At 41.3% G+C, this 15,947-nt stretch overlaps 1 protein-coding gene across 9 annotated transcripts in view; it reads left to right on the plus strand.

Moving 5' to 3' along the window:
- The window catches only part of CREM (cAMP responsive element modulator), an 81,811-nt gene that overhangs the window by 40,555 nt on the left and 25,309 nt on the right, over positions 1-15,947 (plus strand). For 5 of the 9 annotated variants that reach the window (XM_037890975.2, XM_037890977.2, XM_043541480.1 and 2 more), the window contains 3 exons: positions 43-189; positions 6,809-6,906; positions 7,215-7,357. In XM_037890975.2, coding sequence (XP_037746903.1) covers positions 43-189; positions 6,809-6,906; positions 7,215-7,357 — 388 coding nt within the window. Of the gene's footprint in view, positions 1-42; positions 190-6,808; positions 6,907-7,214; positions 7,358-15,947 lie in introns of those variants that run through there. The other 4 variants (XM_037890993.2, XM_037890994.2, XM_043541482.1 and 1 more) reach the window with 2 other exon arrangements.

Below are 15,947 nucleotides of genomic sequence, written 5' to 3' on the forward strand. Positions count from 1 at the left end.
ACAATGCACTTTATTTAAACATGATTATCATAATTCTTGCAGGTTTCTGTAGCTGGATCAAGTGCTGGAAGAGGATCTCCAGCTGTAACTCTAGTACAGTTGCCTTCTGGTCAAACTGTACACGTCCAGGGAGTGATTCAAGCCGCACAGCCATCAGTGATTCAGTCAACACCAATGCAGGCTGTTCAGGTTAGCTGTCCTTTATATTTTTTGCTGTAGATATTGATTATTTTAAGCTTGTAGTTTCTCCCCCACCCCCATTTTGAAACCTCCACCTTGGATCTTCAACTTTCCATCTTCTTTCTCACCAGTGGATAGAAGACCCACTTCTACCATGATGCCCATGGGTAATGGCCAACTGACAATAGCTAGGCAGGTGGTGTGTAGAGATTCATTAATATTTCTTGTTTATCTTTTAAAGAAATGATGCCTTTCAACCCTCAATTTGTGCAATAGCAAACTTGTATAATCACACGGTCCTATTTTAATGACTCTTCCACTTTGTTTTCTCATTTGGTTGTTCTGCTCCTCCTTGCCTCAAATGGGATTATTAACTTTTCAGTGCGTGGATTATCTCTTCAATGTATTAGTAGAAAGTCTAGAATAATGGGGCCCCATTGAGAGTATCTGAGAGCAGTACAAATAAAAGTATTATAAATACAGCTTCTCTTCTTATTGTTTATAATTAGCAGCATCCATTATTGCATCTGGGTTTGCTTTACATGATATACTGGTCGATAAAAATTAAAAATGGCTACAAAATAAGTAGCATATATTTGGCAAACCTTCACAAGCCTGATCTTGCTTAAGTTAGAAGACGGGGACCAGTGTACTAAGCACCAGGAGTTTTCAGAGCTTCTCATAAGTGAAAAGACTGAATAAAAATATCTTACAACTACTCTGAAAGTGACCAGGCTTAGGAGTATTTGCTGTGAGTGGCAATACCTTGCCTAATCCTCAGGGCCGGCTCTAGGCTTTTTGCTGCCCCAAGGGGAATGCCGCCAAAGCAAAAAAAAAAATGGGGGCGGGGGGCGGAATGCCACGCTTGAAAAGTGCCGCCCCAAGTATGTGCTTGGTTTGCTGGTGCCTAGAGCCGGCCCTGCTAATCCTATCCTCAGCTCACTCAAATTTTACTCTTGACAGAGCAGAAGTGTTCCTTCCAAAGAGAGGTGGTCTCTTAGACAACTGGAATCTAACCACTCTTATCAAGGACTTGAGAGACCTCAAATTTCACCCAGAAATTATTTGGCAACACATAGAGCACAGGAGCAATATGTTCTCACTGGACTGCTTGAAAGGCAGGCAGCCACATGCTGCATTCGCTGAAGCTTCTGAGTAGCTTTCAAGTTTAGCCCCAGTTAGATAACAAAGAGACGTATAAACACGGTGAGGATGTGTCTGTGAGGGAGGAGTACATTCTCTTAACCAGTGGAAAGTGAAATACTGAACTTCTCGCCCTGCTGCTATTTGGGACATGTATGTAGTATGGAGCCTGGCAAGAACCCAAGATAGTGGACTACAGGAGTAGGAGGCCCAAGCTTTGGGCTGGACCACACTTTGGCAGCCGCACCAGTGTTTGAGTTTCAAAAGAAAGTACTGCTTTCAAAAGTAATTTACAGCAGACTCAGCTCTACCAATAAAACAAACAAATATCTGAGAGCCCTTCTCACTTGCTATAATCACCATTTTTCAACTCAGTTTAGTTTGGAACAAACATAAAAAAATAAAATATTTGCCCCATGGCTTGAAGTCACCCAGCAAGAGAAGCATTTCCCCTGGGTTTCTCACCAACCATCTCTTTTATTAGGGGAACAGGAACCAACTGCTCTCCCGTAACGGGTATTGGGCCAATTACAGCTGCCCTGTCTTCTCCCACAATCAGGGTGGAAGGAAGGAAGCACTTGTGCCCAGTTAACCCTGGCTGGTTGCTTCCTTTTTTCCCTTACCTTTGTGGGGAGGGATAGCTCAGTGGTTTGAGCATTGGCCTGCTAACCTCAGGGTTGTGAGTTCAATCCCTGAGGGGGCCATTTAGGGATCTGGGGGGAAAAATTAGGGATTGGTCCTGCTTTGAGTGGGGGTTTGGACTAGAAGACCTCCTGAGGTCCCTTCCAACTCTGATATTCTATGATTCTGTGAATATGGTTATTAAAGGGAGATAGGGTGTTTCTGTCCTTACGGGGTTCTAAAGGGCCGGTATACCCCATAACATGAGCAATTATAGATCTCATCAGATCCTTAAAGTATTCTCCCCATCCAATCAGCAGCACCTCCTTATTCAGCTGGCTTTCACCCAGGACCCTACTGGACACTGGGACACTGAGGAAATGGTGTAATCTGGGTTTCACTAGAAGAAGCTTAATGTCATCTGCATATTGATGATATGGTGCCTGTACCTGCACACAGTCTCCTGCCCCCTTCTGTCCCGTGGCTTCACAAGAGGTTGAACAAGAAGGGTGACAAAGACTGAGTATTTTGGGCTACCACAGCCTTTTGAGTGAAAAAGCTGTTGCCCAAAATTAGGGATCTTAACTGCTCTGCATTGTGGCGAATGTTTTGCATTTCAGCTCACTCTTTGAAGTTCGTTTCTGTTTTCCACCCAGTCCCCTCTGCATTTTGCCAGGTGTCTACAACAGATTCATAGGAGGGAGGAAGAAAGAGGGGCTGAAGGGTCTTTACCCACCCTGCCCTTGAACTTTAACTTGGCCTTGTAGTTAAACACCAATCTAGAGCTGTGAGCTGGAGTAGAGCTGGGAAGGAATGGAGATGGTGAAAGCCTGTAGAACCAGCAGCTCTGGCTGCTCTCTAATGAAGTCTTTTTTTCCTCTGGTAATCCCTCACGAAACAGCAAGTGTTAAGTATTTTTATCATATCATTAAAAAAAATCCATAGGTACAGAACTCATTACAGCAACCAAATTGTATAGCCCTTTCATTGGTATAACCCCCAATTATATGTACAGATAGCCAAGAAATTACATGTATTGATTTTGGCCACTTTCTCCACATTTTGAAGATGTATGCTATATACTTGAGGCTAGGTCTCCTAGTGCAGGGGTTCTCAACCTTTTTCTTTCTGAGTCGTCCCGCCTCTCCCCTCTCTCCCCCCCATGCACACACACATGATATAAAAACTCCACGGCCCACCTGTGCCACAACAACTGATTTTCTGCATATAAAATCCTGGGCTGGCACTAGGGGATAGCAAGTGGGGCAATTGCCTGAGGCCCCATGCCACAGAGGCCCCCACGAAGCTAAGTTGCTCAGGTTTCGGCTTCAGCCCTGGGTGGGCAGGGCTCAAGGACCTGGGCTTCAGACCCATGTGGTGTAGCTGCAGTTTTCTGCCCTGAGCCCCAGTGAGTCTAACTCTGGCCCTGCTTGGCAGACCACCTGAAACCTGCTTGCGGCCCCCAAGGGAGCCCCGGACCTCTGGTTGAGAACCACTGTCCTAATGTATCTCAGCAGTGCACATCAGATAAGGGTCCTCAAGGAGACCACTCTGCCTGACATTATTGCTGGATAGCATCATGTTCCTGCCTTGCCCCTTGGACCGCTGACATGCCTCCAACCTGCCTTGGAGTGACCCTGTGCCTAGGCTAAGGGAATCCTTAAGGCAACTTTTTTAAGTCCCCTTTGCCAATCTTCGTGATTTCTGTGAGAGAAATGAGCAGAACCTCCACAAATTGATTCTGATCATCCCAGCTGGGTTTTGCAGTCTGGTTTAAAATTAGGTTTGTGTACGGTTGCAAAAATACCTCTCATTATGTTTTTGAATTATGTGGATGCTTCATTTTACTGTGTATGTCGCACACTATCCTAGCAAGCGCCATACTGTTTTGAGCAAAATGGTTTTGAGCAGAAATGGAATTGCAGTTAAATCAGTAAAGGAAAAGAGACGTTAGGTTTCTTTTGTTTACAGTAACCTGTAGGTCTTTGAAGTCATGGCCTCTGACTGTTTATACTTTTGGGATGAGGTGCCCTAATGCCACAAGTTTTCAGAATCTTCCAGGAAGTCATGCCCTTTCGGATCGACGCAAGTTCTGCTTTGTGCCACAAGCATTTAGGGGCCTAGGTTATGTGAGACAGGTACAGCAATAGTCTGAGTTCTATCTTTTCTGATGTTAGCTCCAGGTGTAGGAACCTTTACTGTGTCCAAGTCTGACTCTGTCAGACTACTAGCTCACTTTTGTTGAATCAAGTTAATAGTTAGACTATCTAAATTACCTCATCTACAAGAACTGTAGTTTTTGATTTTCTCTATGTGAATATGCTATTTTCCATTTAACTAACATAACTGCACAGTTCCACTTTTGCACATATCCTACACAACTGTGGACTGAGCAGTTAAATGAATCATGTAAATAGTGTTTTGCCTTACTCAGTTAATCGCAGTTTCAGTTTTGCACAAAATAATATCTGCTGGTATAGACTGTGGTTTAGCTGTGCAGTTTTTTGCATTTAAAATCTCCCAACCTGAAATTAATATGTAAAAATGATGCTAATGCAACTCTAAGAAAATGTGAAAATGTCAACTCACAAAAGTCAAGAAAGTTCTAAAGTTAAAGTTTGCACACTAATACTAACCTAGCCCCTGTGCACATGTGGTATGTAGTATTTTAGATGATCATTTATGTTTTTAAATGCATTCCTTAATTTCTGGATGGTAACTTAATTTCTGTGGCTGTGATGAGGTTATCACAGCAACTTTAACTTTTGCATGTCACGTATATTGTACATTAGCATTGAAGTTAAAATTAAAGTTATGTTAGTATGACATTTTGCATTTAGTATTTAGTTTGACTTTGGTATTAAGTTGAAATTGATTAATGCTGTAATTGCAATTTAAGAAATGGTTATGTTTTACTAGCTGATGGCAATCTACATTTTTGAATGGATGTGATTAACAACATGGATGTATGCATTCATCTCTGACTTTTTTTTGGCTAAAATTAGAAATATAGAATTTGGATTACCTTTATTTCTCCAAACTGGAGATCACCGCACAGAAAAAAATTAATGTATGTTTCAAATTGGTGTCCAGTTGATGATCTATGATGGAAATGTCAGAATTCAAATTTGGGCATAGTCCTATAGTTTATAATGAATGAGCGTACCAAATTTCAAGGTTCCACTACACTGAACATGGAAATTATTTACGTGTAGGGCTCCATGTCTGTCCTGGAGGTCACAGAAGTCACAGATTCTGTGATTTTCCCTGAACTCCACAACTTCTGCAGGGGCCTGTGTGGCTGACCCCAAGACTGCCCAAGCTGCTGGCCCCTGGGACAGCCACACCAGCCACTGCTCCGGCGGCCCCTGGCAGTGGTCGCTAGCCGGCCGGCTGGAGCAACCCCTGCTCTGGTAGACCTGGGCAGAGTAAGGCTATGTCTACACTAAAAGCTAGCAGTGTGATGCCTCTGCTCGTGTACACACTCTTGCGCTAGCTCTCGCCAAGCTAGCACAAGTATAAATGGCAGTGTGGCTGTGGTAGCAACGGAGGCACAGCCTAGATGTGCCAAATATGTATCCACAGCTAAGCTGTGCTTCCATTCCCCCTACCTGTGTTAATGTGGCTATGCTGTTGTTTATGCTCGTACTTGCTCGATCAGAACTAATGCAAGTATGTGTGCATGAGCAGGGAATCACAGCCTAGCTCACAGTGTAGACGTAGCCTATGAGTCAGTCACCCTTGTGATGGGTTGCCCTCACCCCCGGGATGCCATCTGATACACTGGGGTACCACTGAGCCTGCCTGTTCCACCACCCTGGACTCCCTTACACTGTCCTGCTGAACCAGGCCCTCAAGCCTTCTCCAGCACACACATAGGTAGGGACACACCCAGCTGCAGAAAGACACAGACGCTGAAATCAGCACTGCATGGGAAGGCTTCAGCTAAGGAATTGCCCAGCACTCAAGTGCACACCTCCTCTGGAGTGTAAATCCAAAATGTTATTGTCTTGCACTGCACTGAGAACTGTGCAGCGTAAGCTCATAAAATTCACTCCCTCCCTCCCTCAATGTGGAGGAAGATATGCACAGTTTTTTGCCCCCCAGTTATGAATTCCACAAACTGGTTTTAGAGAAAACAAAACAAGGTTATTAACTACAGAAGATAGAAGCTCAGTGCTCAGTGCTTCTCCCCGTCTCTGTCTTTGTTTCTTAGATGTTTCCAGCAGTCTTCCTGGGCAGGGATTCAGTGAAGAACAACCACTCATTATGTTACTTCCCTGACTTACATAGGTCAGGACTTCCCTGACTTACATATGCCGGGAATCCTTTGTTTTCCAGTGTGGTTCCTCCCCCTCTCCCTGCCATGGAAAAATACTGGTATTCTATCATGGAGTCCAGTACCAGGTGACATGATCACATGGCCCTGCAGTGTCAAAGCAGCCATGAGTCAAAGGTCTTGTTTGTAGCATCCCAGGAATGTGGGAGATTAGCATCTTCAAAGACCTATTGTTCTCCCTAATGGTTCATTGCCTGGTCCCCAGCTAACCAGCCACACTGATTGCATTTTGTCTGGTGGGCATTCCCCAGGTGCAAACACTTTTGTAGTACAGATGTATAGTCAATATTCCTAACTTTAGATACAAAAATGATACATGCATACAAATATGATAATCCTATTCAGTAAATCATAATCTTTCCAATGATAGCTCACAAGACCCACCTTGCATAAAATATATCTTAGATATGCTATAATCATATTATAACAATAATTCTATGAAGAATATGGGGTGTAGTGTCACAACCCTGTTACCAGCATCTGTATTATATAAGATGATGAATTTCAGAAATTTTGGAATTATAGGTAACATCAGTTGCAAATGCAGAGGACTCTGCAGACTCGGAGGGTGTAACTGATTCTCAAAAACGTAGAGAGATTCTTTCAAGAAGGCCTTCATACCGGTAAGTTTATGCTTTTTTAAAATGAGCTTAACTGCCACATACTACTCATATTACTACTATTATGACCTGAAGAAGAGCTCTGTGTATGCTCGAAAGCCTGTCTCTATCACCATTCAGAAGTTGGTCCAATAAAGATATTACCTCACCCACCTTGTCTCGCAAATATCCTGGGACCAACACGGCTACAACATTCCATACATGCTACTCATAGTATAAATATCAGTAAAAGACAGTCCTCAAAATGTTTCTCGTACGGGCATTGATTTTAAATCTGTACTTTAAATTAAATTGTTTAAATTATGTTTTAGAAAAATTCTGAATGAACTATCTTCTGATCCTACTGGTGTCCCTAAGATTGAAGAGGAAAAGTCAGAGGAAGAAGGAACACCTTCTGGCATCCCTGCAATGGCAGTACCAACCAGCCTATATCAGACTAGCACAGGGCAATACAGTATGTATGCTAAGATACAGTATAGCATTTTAATTTAAAAAAATCTGATACTATCTTTTGCTGAATTTAAAAATAGCAGAGTGAAAAATAGAGAGAACTATTTGGACCAGGAAAAAGTGAATGAGATTTATCTTCATATTTGTCCAAGAGGATTGCAGATTGCATCTTCTGCCACATCATATTAGCAAAAATAAAACTTTTTCTGGTCTGTTTCCCCCCAACCTCAAAGCCTCTGTTAATTTCCCAAACTTGGGGTCATTTTGAAATTGTACTGTGCTTTAAAGAATGGAAGAACCAGGTATTGGCTGAAAGAGCAAAATGTAGGTGTCTCTCTTGTCTTTTCCATAGACAGGTATTTGTATTTGTATATTATAAGAATTTTTTATAACTGTATTGTTTTGAAGTTGTATTAAATGCGCATGTTGATTGGAAAATGTTGATTAAAACATCAATACAGTGCAATACAAAGTTGTATGTGACTATGGCTCACTTTTTGTCTTAAAAATGTAATACCATTTTGCTAATCTAATGCAAAATATCAATACTATCAAATTATGTGGTATGAAATAGAGTATTCATTGTATTTTAATCTCTACTTGTGTCAGTAATCAAGTCATCTGAAGAATGTGTGTACTGTATGGTAACTTATTGCATGTCACATTGTACAAATTATAGTTTTCATCCTATTTATGGTTAAGGCTAAGATTTTGTCATGGTTATTTTTAATAAAAGTCATGGACATGTCATCGGCAATAAACAAAAATTCACAGAAGCTGTGACCTGTCTGTGACTTTTGCTGCTGTGTCTCCGATGAGACACAGCATCCGATGAAGTGAGCTGTAGCTCACGAAAGCTTATGCTCAAATAAATTGGTTAGTCTCTAAGGTGCCACAAGTACTCCTTTTCTTTTTGTGAATACAGACTAACACGGCTGCTATTCTGAAATGTGTCTCTATGGTTTCCCCCGCCTCCATGGTGTCTGGGAGCTCTGGGGTTCCCCCTCTGCCAGCGGTAGCTGGGAGCTGCAGAGTGACCGTATTTCCCAAAGAGAAAATGGCGCATCCCCAGCCACTTGCCGAGGCGTCCTCCGCCCCCGAGCGAGGCTGTTGCCCCGTTGACGGAACCCTGAGGAGGGCCCCCTCAGGAGTCTGTCACCTGTCGCTGGAACCTTGCAGGGGGCCCCCTGTCGCTGCTGTCGCCTGTCACTGGAACCTTGCCAGGGCCCCGCTGGCTGCCAGCTCCAGAGTCCCACAGCCCCTGGGGCTGAAGCACAGAATGACCATGACCTCCATGATATAAACATAACATTGTTTATGGTATGAATTGACATATAATTTGTAATGAGATAGAGACCATAATTTAGGGATAAGCACAGGAGGGAAAGGTACAGTGGAACTTTCTCGCTTATCTCTCAGTTTTCTGACTTTTGATTGATTGATCTTCCAATCTTCCTGTTGCATTAATAATAATTTTTCTGTATGGAATTAACCATAAGCTACAATTTCGAACTGCTCATCCTTTTTCTCTAAACAGTGGTAGAAAAAATAGCTTCATAGCAGTATTCCTTAAAGATTTTTTTTGCTTTATTTACGTGTCAAACATTTCACACCTCACTATGAATGTTAGATTTTGCAGTCATTTCTCTTCTGTAGGTTGAATTTCCTTTAATCTTTTTCCTTTTTATATAGAGTTTTTTATAGCATTAAAAACAAAGAATTTACTGTTACAATGAGTCATTTATGTCTCAGGTCTTCTCATGTGTCAAAATAATGAAGATTTTTATTAAAAACAGCAGTGTATTTTCTCCTACACAATGGCAGGAAAATGTCAAGGAGGTCTGCTTCTTCTGAAGCATGTAAATGAGAACAGAGGACTCCTATTAAAATGTTAACAATGGAACTTAGAAAAGGATAGATGGCTCTTTCTAAATAAATTAATTCTTTAAATATTCTTAGAATTCCTCTAGCTATTCTTTATAATTTGTATAAGTAAAATGATTTTATCAACACTGAGAAAACTAAATTTACATTTAACACTGAACTACTAATTACTATTCTTCATATTCATTGTTACTCTGGTTGTAGAGATGTTAATGGTGATGACCAAATTAAGGTTCTGTAGAACAGTGTTTCAAAACCAGGGGTCCGGGGCCCCGTGGGAGGCTGCAAGCAGGTTTCGGGTGGTCCGCCTAGCAGAGCCAGTGTTAGACTTGCTGGGGCTCAGGGCAGAAAGCTGAAGCCACACCGCATGGGACTGAAGCCCAGGTCCCTGAGCCCTGCCACCCGGGACTGCAGCTGAAGCCTGAGCAACTTAGCTTCATGGGGGTCTCTGTGGCATGGGGCCCAAGGCAATTGCCCCTCTTGCTATCCCCTAATGCCGGACCAGGTTTTTATATGCAGAAAACCAGTTGTTGTGGCACAGGTGGGCCGTGGAGTTTTTCTAGCATGGGCGGGGAGAGGGGGGAGGGCTCAGAAAGAAAAACGTTGAGAACCCTGCTGTAGAATATAAAAGTCCTTAAATTTGTTGGGTCTGAAAAGTAAGGGCATTGATAGTCACTCCTGCTAGATGCTGATTCCTTAATTCCCAGTGACTGCAATAGGAGTGCTCAGGACCTCTTGGGAGCTGCTCACAACTTGTACCACTATTTATTAGTTGTGTTCAGCTTTTCATTTTGGGTCGTCCTGACCAAACTACAGTTTTGTCAAGAGACTCAGCATTGAAGTTATATTAAAAAATGTGAAGAATTCATTCCAAAACATAGCCTTTTCAGGAAAACCTGGATAGGCTTGAAGGAATGGAAGTAGGAAAACACAAAGTAATAGAGTTGTTGAATGTATCCAAGACTGAAAAGAAAATAAGTGCCAGAAGAAACTATCTGCATTTGGAAATTAAACACAAATTCAATGATTACTTATGCTATGCAGCAACTTTCAGTACATATAAAAGAAGCTCTACATGAATTATAGTTAAATTTTGCTTTGTTGCAGCCAGTATGAATTTGGATGCTGATCTGAATGGAAACAGAATTGGGCCTTATGTGTGAAGGGTTAAACATTTCCATTAGCATCAAGAATTAGTATCAAATATTATTACTGAGTGCTACAAAGAATAAATCTTCTTTCTGTGTAAAAATTCCTTTGGTCATGTTTTCCAACTTTTACTTTTCTTAACTATGTTCCCCATATCTGAAATCATGTAGCTACTATTAATGCCAAAATTATTTTTTCTTCTTAAATATCACCAGTCTGTTAGTTTTGGGTTGGGTTGGTTCTAGTTGCAATGAGACATTTATCATCTTTGGCGTACAAGGGGAACTCCGTAGGGTCTGTGGAGGTGTATTGTAACAGACATACAATGAATCTTCCAGTCCTACAGGTTTGCGATGAATTGGGAGTTAAAACATCTTAACTCAGCAGCCAGGCAATCTGGGGACCTGTGTTTTCACTAGTCACATCATTGTCTTCCTCCTGGTGGCTAAGATCTGAGGTGTTGTTCAGTAAAGCCTGAAGAACTCCCATAATTCCATTAATCAGGACCACCACCTCCTGGGCTTCAGGATGTCAGCAGCAATCCTGGGCATTCTTGCATGAGTCTACTCCATGCTTTTCCACTTTCATTTTGGGATTCTTTGGAGAAAAAATTCTTCACATGGCCATCTTCCCTCTTTTGGCTCAGGGATCGCTCTTGTCTAATCTGAAAGAACTCTTTAAAACTTTATTCTGATTATTTTTGCGACTGTTTAGTGAGTTTCTTTAAGAAATTTAATGTTTTAATATGAAATTAAGTGCAAATTTTAGTAACAAGAATTTTTAAAATTGTAATTGCATATCACTTTCCTTTGTTATAATTCACCAAAACTGTACTAACTAGTAGTGCAGGCGTTTTTCTCTATTTTAATTGGAATATTTGTTCAGTAAGACATCTACTTTGCAATAAGCAAAAGAAATTTATCACCAATGTCTGCTTGAATTAGCAGAGTCCATAAGAAATTTAATTAAATTTTATTTAATCTAATTTTTAAAAGGCTTTGGCTTGAGCCTGATCTAGAAGTGTCCTGCTGCATGCTTTTCTTCCCTCAAATAAGAAATCATGCTGATAGCTTAGAACAACATGTTTTGCATTTTTAGACTGATTTCATGTACAGTATTTGTTAAATACATTTGCAGCAGTATGCTTCAATATTAGGCACTGTTCAAGAATGCAGATGTCAACCTTCATATGTGACGATGAGTCTGGTTTGGGATCTCTGTTTTTAAATCTGTATCTTTTTGCAAGCAGTTTTCTTACTCCATAATTTAATAGTTCATTAACTAGATCTGAAAAAGTTCTTCATTGTATGTGAAAAGGACAAAAACCTTAAAACAAAATCCCGTCCACCTTTTATTGCAGTGAACTCAGTATATTAGATCTACCTTTGCTTAAGGGAATTATAGCAAAATGTTTCTTGAGATGCTTTTCGTTGTTGTCAGAATTGTCATGTGAAAGAAAAGTTAGAGTTGAGAGTCAATCCAAGTTGTAGTATTGATGGTCAGTTCCTGCTAAATAGTGGCAGTTGAAATTTAGGTTTGACCATTTGGAATTTACTGTTGTTTTATAAAAATATACCATTTTGCCTAACTACTTCCTTTGGGTCTTGAGCTTCTAAGCACAGATCCTCAGCCACAGCAAGTTTGTCACTTCATTCCAGCCACTTACAATCCTAAGGAGCTGTTATGTCAGCCAAGAATCAACACAGTGTAAGGATGCCCTGGCCACTTCCCCTTTGTCAATTTCAGGGTGTGTAGGATGGAGGAAGGGATGAAGGTCCCTAGCAAACTGGAGGTTAAAAAAAAAGTCATTTTTGGCAACTAATGCTACCCAGCATAGCAAAGAGTTAAACAGGACACTGAGAGCCTGTATGCCTTCGCAGCCCTTTGATGAATGAGGACTATATGTCTTCGATGGAAGGTGGAGACAACATCTTGATTAGCTCTTGGAAATATTTCCCCTTTCTGTCCAGCATCACTTCAGTCTTGCCTGGGCTCAGTTCAGTCCAGCTTCTCTTCATCCAAAAACTAATTTCCTGTATACATTCTGACATGTTAGTAGAGGCAGTGGTTACATCAGCTGAGAATGAGAGAGAGAGTTGAGTGGCATCGGCATAATGTTGGCAACTAAGCCTTTGATGTCTTATTAACTCTCCCAGTGATCTTATGTATTGAAGAGAAGTGGGGATAGTATGGATCCCTGTGGGACATCACAGGTGAGGGCCTTTGGAGAGGAGCAGCAGTTGTTTATCTCCATTCTCTGAGTTCTGTTGGAGAGGAACAATAGGAGTCTATACTGGCGGCCATTTACTCCTGCTATGTCATGTAGATGTGTTCGTACTACTTGGTGGTCCATTGTATCAAAGTGTGCGGAGAGGTCCACAGTATAAGCATGTTGATTTTACCTGTGTCCATGGCCATGAGGAGATAATCTTTTAGTGCCACTAGAATCCTCACTGTAGTGAGTCCTGATTGTGAGGTATCCAGGAGATTGGCTGCTGTCACCTGTTGCCTGAGCTTAGTGGTTACTGTTTTCTAAATTATTTTGCCCAGAAACAGGAGATTGGAGATGGGACAGTAGTTGGAAAGATTTTCAGGGTTTAGTGTTGGCTTCTTGAGAGTTGGGCAAACTATTGTATTTTTCTAGGAGTTTGGTAGATGTGCTTCTCTGAAAGAGGCATTGACTATTTCCATTAGAACTTTGCTTAATAGTTCTTCACTGGCTTTTACCGGTCGGGAGGGAAATAGATCTGTTTCACTGATTGTAATTCTAATATTTTTTCAGGGTTTCTTGAGTTTTGGCATGTGTGATGGGACCAAACTCGGTCATGGGGAGGATAATGCAATCTAGTTAGGGGTAGAATTTTCTTTCCCAGTTAGCTGTATGTATGTATTTGGTTAATCTTATAATTAAAGATTTTTGACAGTTCTTCAAAGCTTTATTATTTGGATGTTCAGGCTATGCAGTCTGGGTTGATTAGGCAGTTCACTATGCAAGATATCTCTGTAGGCCTTGATTCTGCCACGTTGATTCTGAAGGAGTAGAAGGCTCATTTTGCCATCTTTACTGCAGTGGCATAGTCTTGTAAGTGTTATTTTGTGCTATGGTAGAGGAATTTAAAATGTTTTTTGAATCACTGGAATTCTACCTTTTTAGATGTGCACTTCATCTGCCATAGCTCATCTGAGACCCATAGTGATCATTGTTGTCTGTGTGAATGGATGGCTTGGGCCAAGCTGTTGATAGTAGTGGACAACACGGTACTGTACTGTTGTACAAACTCATTTGCACCTTGGCCTTGTATTTGGGTGGCTTGTTCTCCTGGGATGAATGGAAAACATAGGGTGTTCAGGAGTCTTCAGGGGAGGACCAGCTTTGGTTGGTCACTACCTGATGGGAAGGAGAGAAGGGTCTGATCTCTGCCTGGATGAGGTGATGATTGGATCAGGAGATTGGTATGCTGGTGAAGTTTCCAGTTGCCAGTCCAGGACTGAAGATAGGATCCAACTTATCTCTGGCTGCATGCATAGGTCCAGAGATTGCCTGGGAGAATCCAATGGTTTCCATGTCAGCCATTAGAGCATATACTGCTGTATAATTGACATTGTCTGTGAATGTTGAAGTTGTGAAGGACAAGAAATCTGGGGGATTCAAATACCATGCTGGGCAGCAGCTCTATATGATCCTGCAGGAAGTTGACAGGATTTCCATTGGAGGGATTGTACAACACCAGGAGTCCTAGATACCTCTGGTCCTCCATCTCAGTGGTCATATGGATGCGCTCAAATGTGTTGTTTCTGGGATGGAACATCTTGTGCATCCCAGGCTTGCGGGGAGCAGAAATACCAAACCCATGAAAAAAATGCAGAATTTGGGCTTGTTTTTGGCTTAATTGGCCTGTGAGTTGTTTGTTGGCTAGTTTTTGTCTTGTAGCTTGTTGATTCTTTTTTTGATCAGCTCCTGGCAAGCAGGGGCAAAGGGGGGAGAGATTCAGGGGTACACAGCGAGCCCACCACAGTCCCAAACTGCACACCAGGGGGATCTAGTCACATAGAGTGTTGGGGTTCTTAGGGATTGGCTTGATTTTTGGCTTATTGTGAAAGTCGGGGTACTTATTTACCGTGTGAAAGTTGGCAACAGTGGCGGGAGCAGGACTGCTACTCCACCTCCTTTCTTTTTTCTGGTGCCTTCTGGAGTCTGTCTTGGCTTGTGACATATAGAATATCCTGTGTGGACTTGCTGTGCTAGAGTCAGGTTGGATGTGGGATTGAACCATGCCTCAGTGATTCATGCAAGGCCAGCTGGTTCACCGAACGTTCTATACAGGGGGAATTTTCCAATACTCTACAAGCTAGCTATAGGGCGCCTGCACCATCATATCTGGCCCTTTGTGCAAAGAAACTGGAACACGAACACCCCTACCTTTCAAAAGTTGTAACCACTTGAAGTACCAGTATGTGTATCTTGTGTCTAGATCAACTGTCAGTAATTGAAGGCCCTCTGATATAGGCTAAGCTTAATGCACTGTGTTGCATTTTAAAGAAAAACATCCTGTATTGCTGACCTCAGGTATTCAAAAATCGCAAGTCAGGACCCCCCCAAATCATCTAATATGTTTAAAAATCATAAGATTAAAAAATAATAAATATATTTTTATTTATCTTATACTTTTTGAAACTTTAGGTTTCACATTTTACAGCCTTTTTCCAGAACCATGAGGGGCAAAAACTTACTTTTTAAAAATAATGAAAGCTGAGATTCTCCTGAACTCTTATGACTCCAGAAGCTGAGACTTTAAGAAACACACCAAGTAACATGAGCCTCACAGTAAAATCATGAGTTGGCAACACTGCTATGCTTATAATAGATTTTTATGTACTATCACACAGCAACATTTAAATACTTTGGTGATGTGTGCAGTTTAAATACCTGCATAGAAAGAGCATTTACGTCTTCCTGGGGAATGGGTACTCCTTAAATGATGTTTCTAAGTGGGTATTATAGAAGTTAGTGAATATGTTCCTGTTTTTAAATGAGTATTTGTGAACTTCTGCTGAAATTAGCATTTACCCCTTTAATGAATTTGATTTTTACAAAACACTTACTATGCTGAGTATTCTGTGAGTCACATGGAAGAGTTTAATCAAGCTGATATGGGCAAAATGTATACATATGTTTTCTTTTGTATTTTTGACTGGATGATAATAGATTCGGATTTTCACATTTTTGGTATCTCAAAACAAAATTTCCCAGTCTTTTCTCAAATAGATAACCTTAAAGTGCAATGTGCCTAAACCTAGACATCCTAACTTGAGAAAAGGAGGACTAGAGAATTTTGAGTTCCTGGGAAGGGTACCCATTTCCCTTCCTCCTGATCCCCCAGTATTTTGCATCTTATGGAAGGGTCAGGATAAATTTGAATGTCTCTTTATTTTTCCCGTTGCATCTGTTATAATTACCCTCAACTTCTTACTCCATTTCCCCAATGGCTTGATGATTTGTCTTTATCAGTCTTATATGGAAATTATTATGGAAGCGTTAGAATTGCTGGGATTATAAACTG

The sequence above is a fragment of the Chelonia mydas genome, chromosome 2 (assembly GCF_015237465.2).
Source record: "Chelonia mydas isolate rCheMyd1 chromosome 2, rCheMyd1.pri.v2, whole genome shotgun sequence".
Taxonomy (NCBI): Eukaryota; Metazoa; Chordata; order Testudines; family Cheloniidae; genus Chelonia; species Chelonia mydas.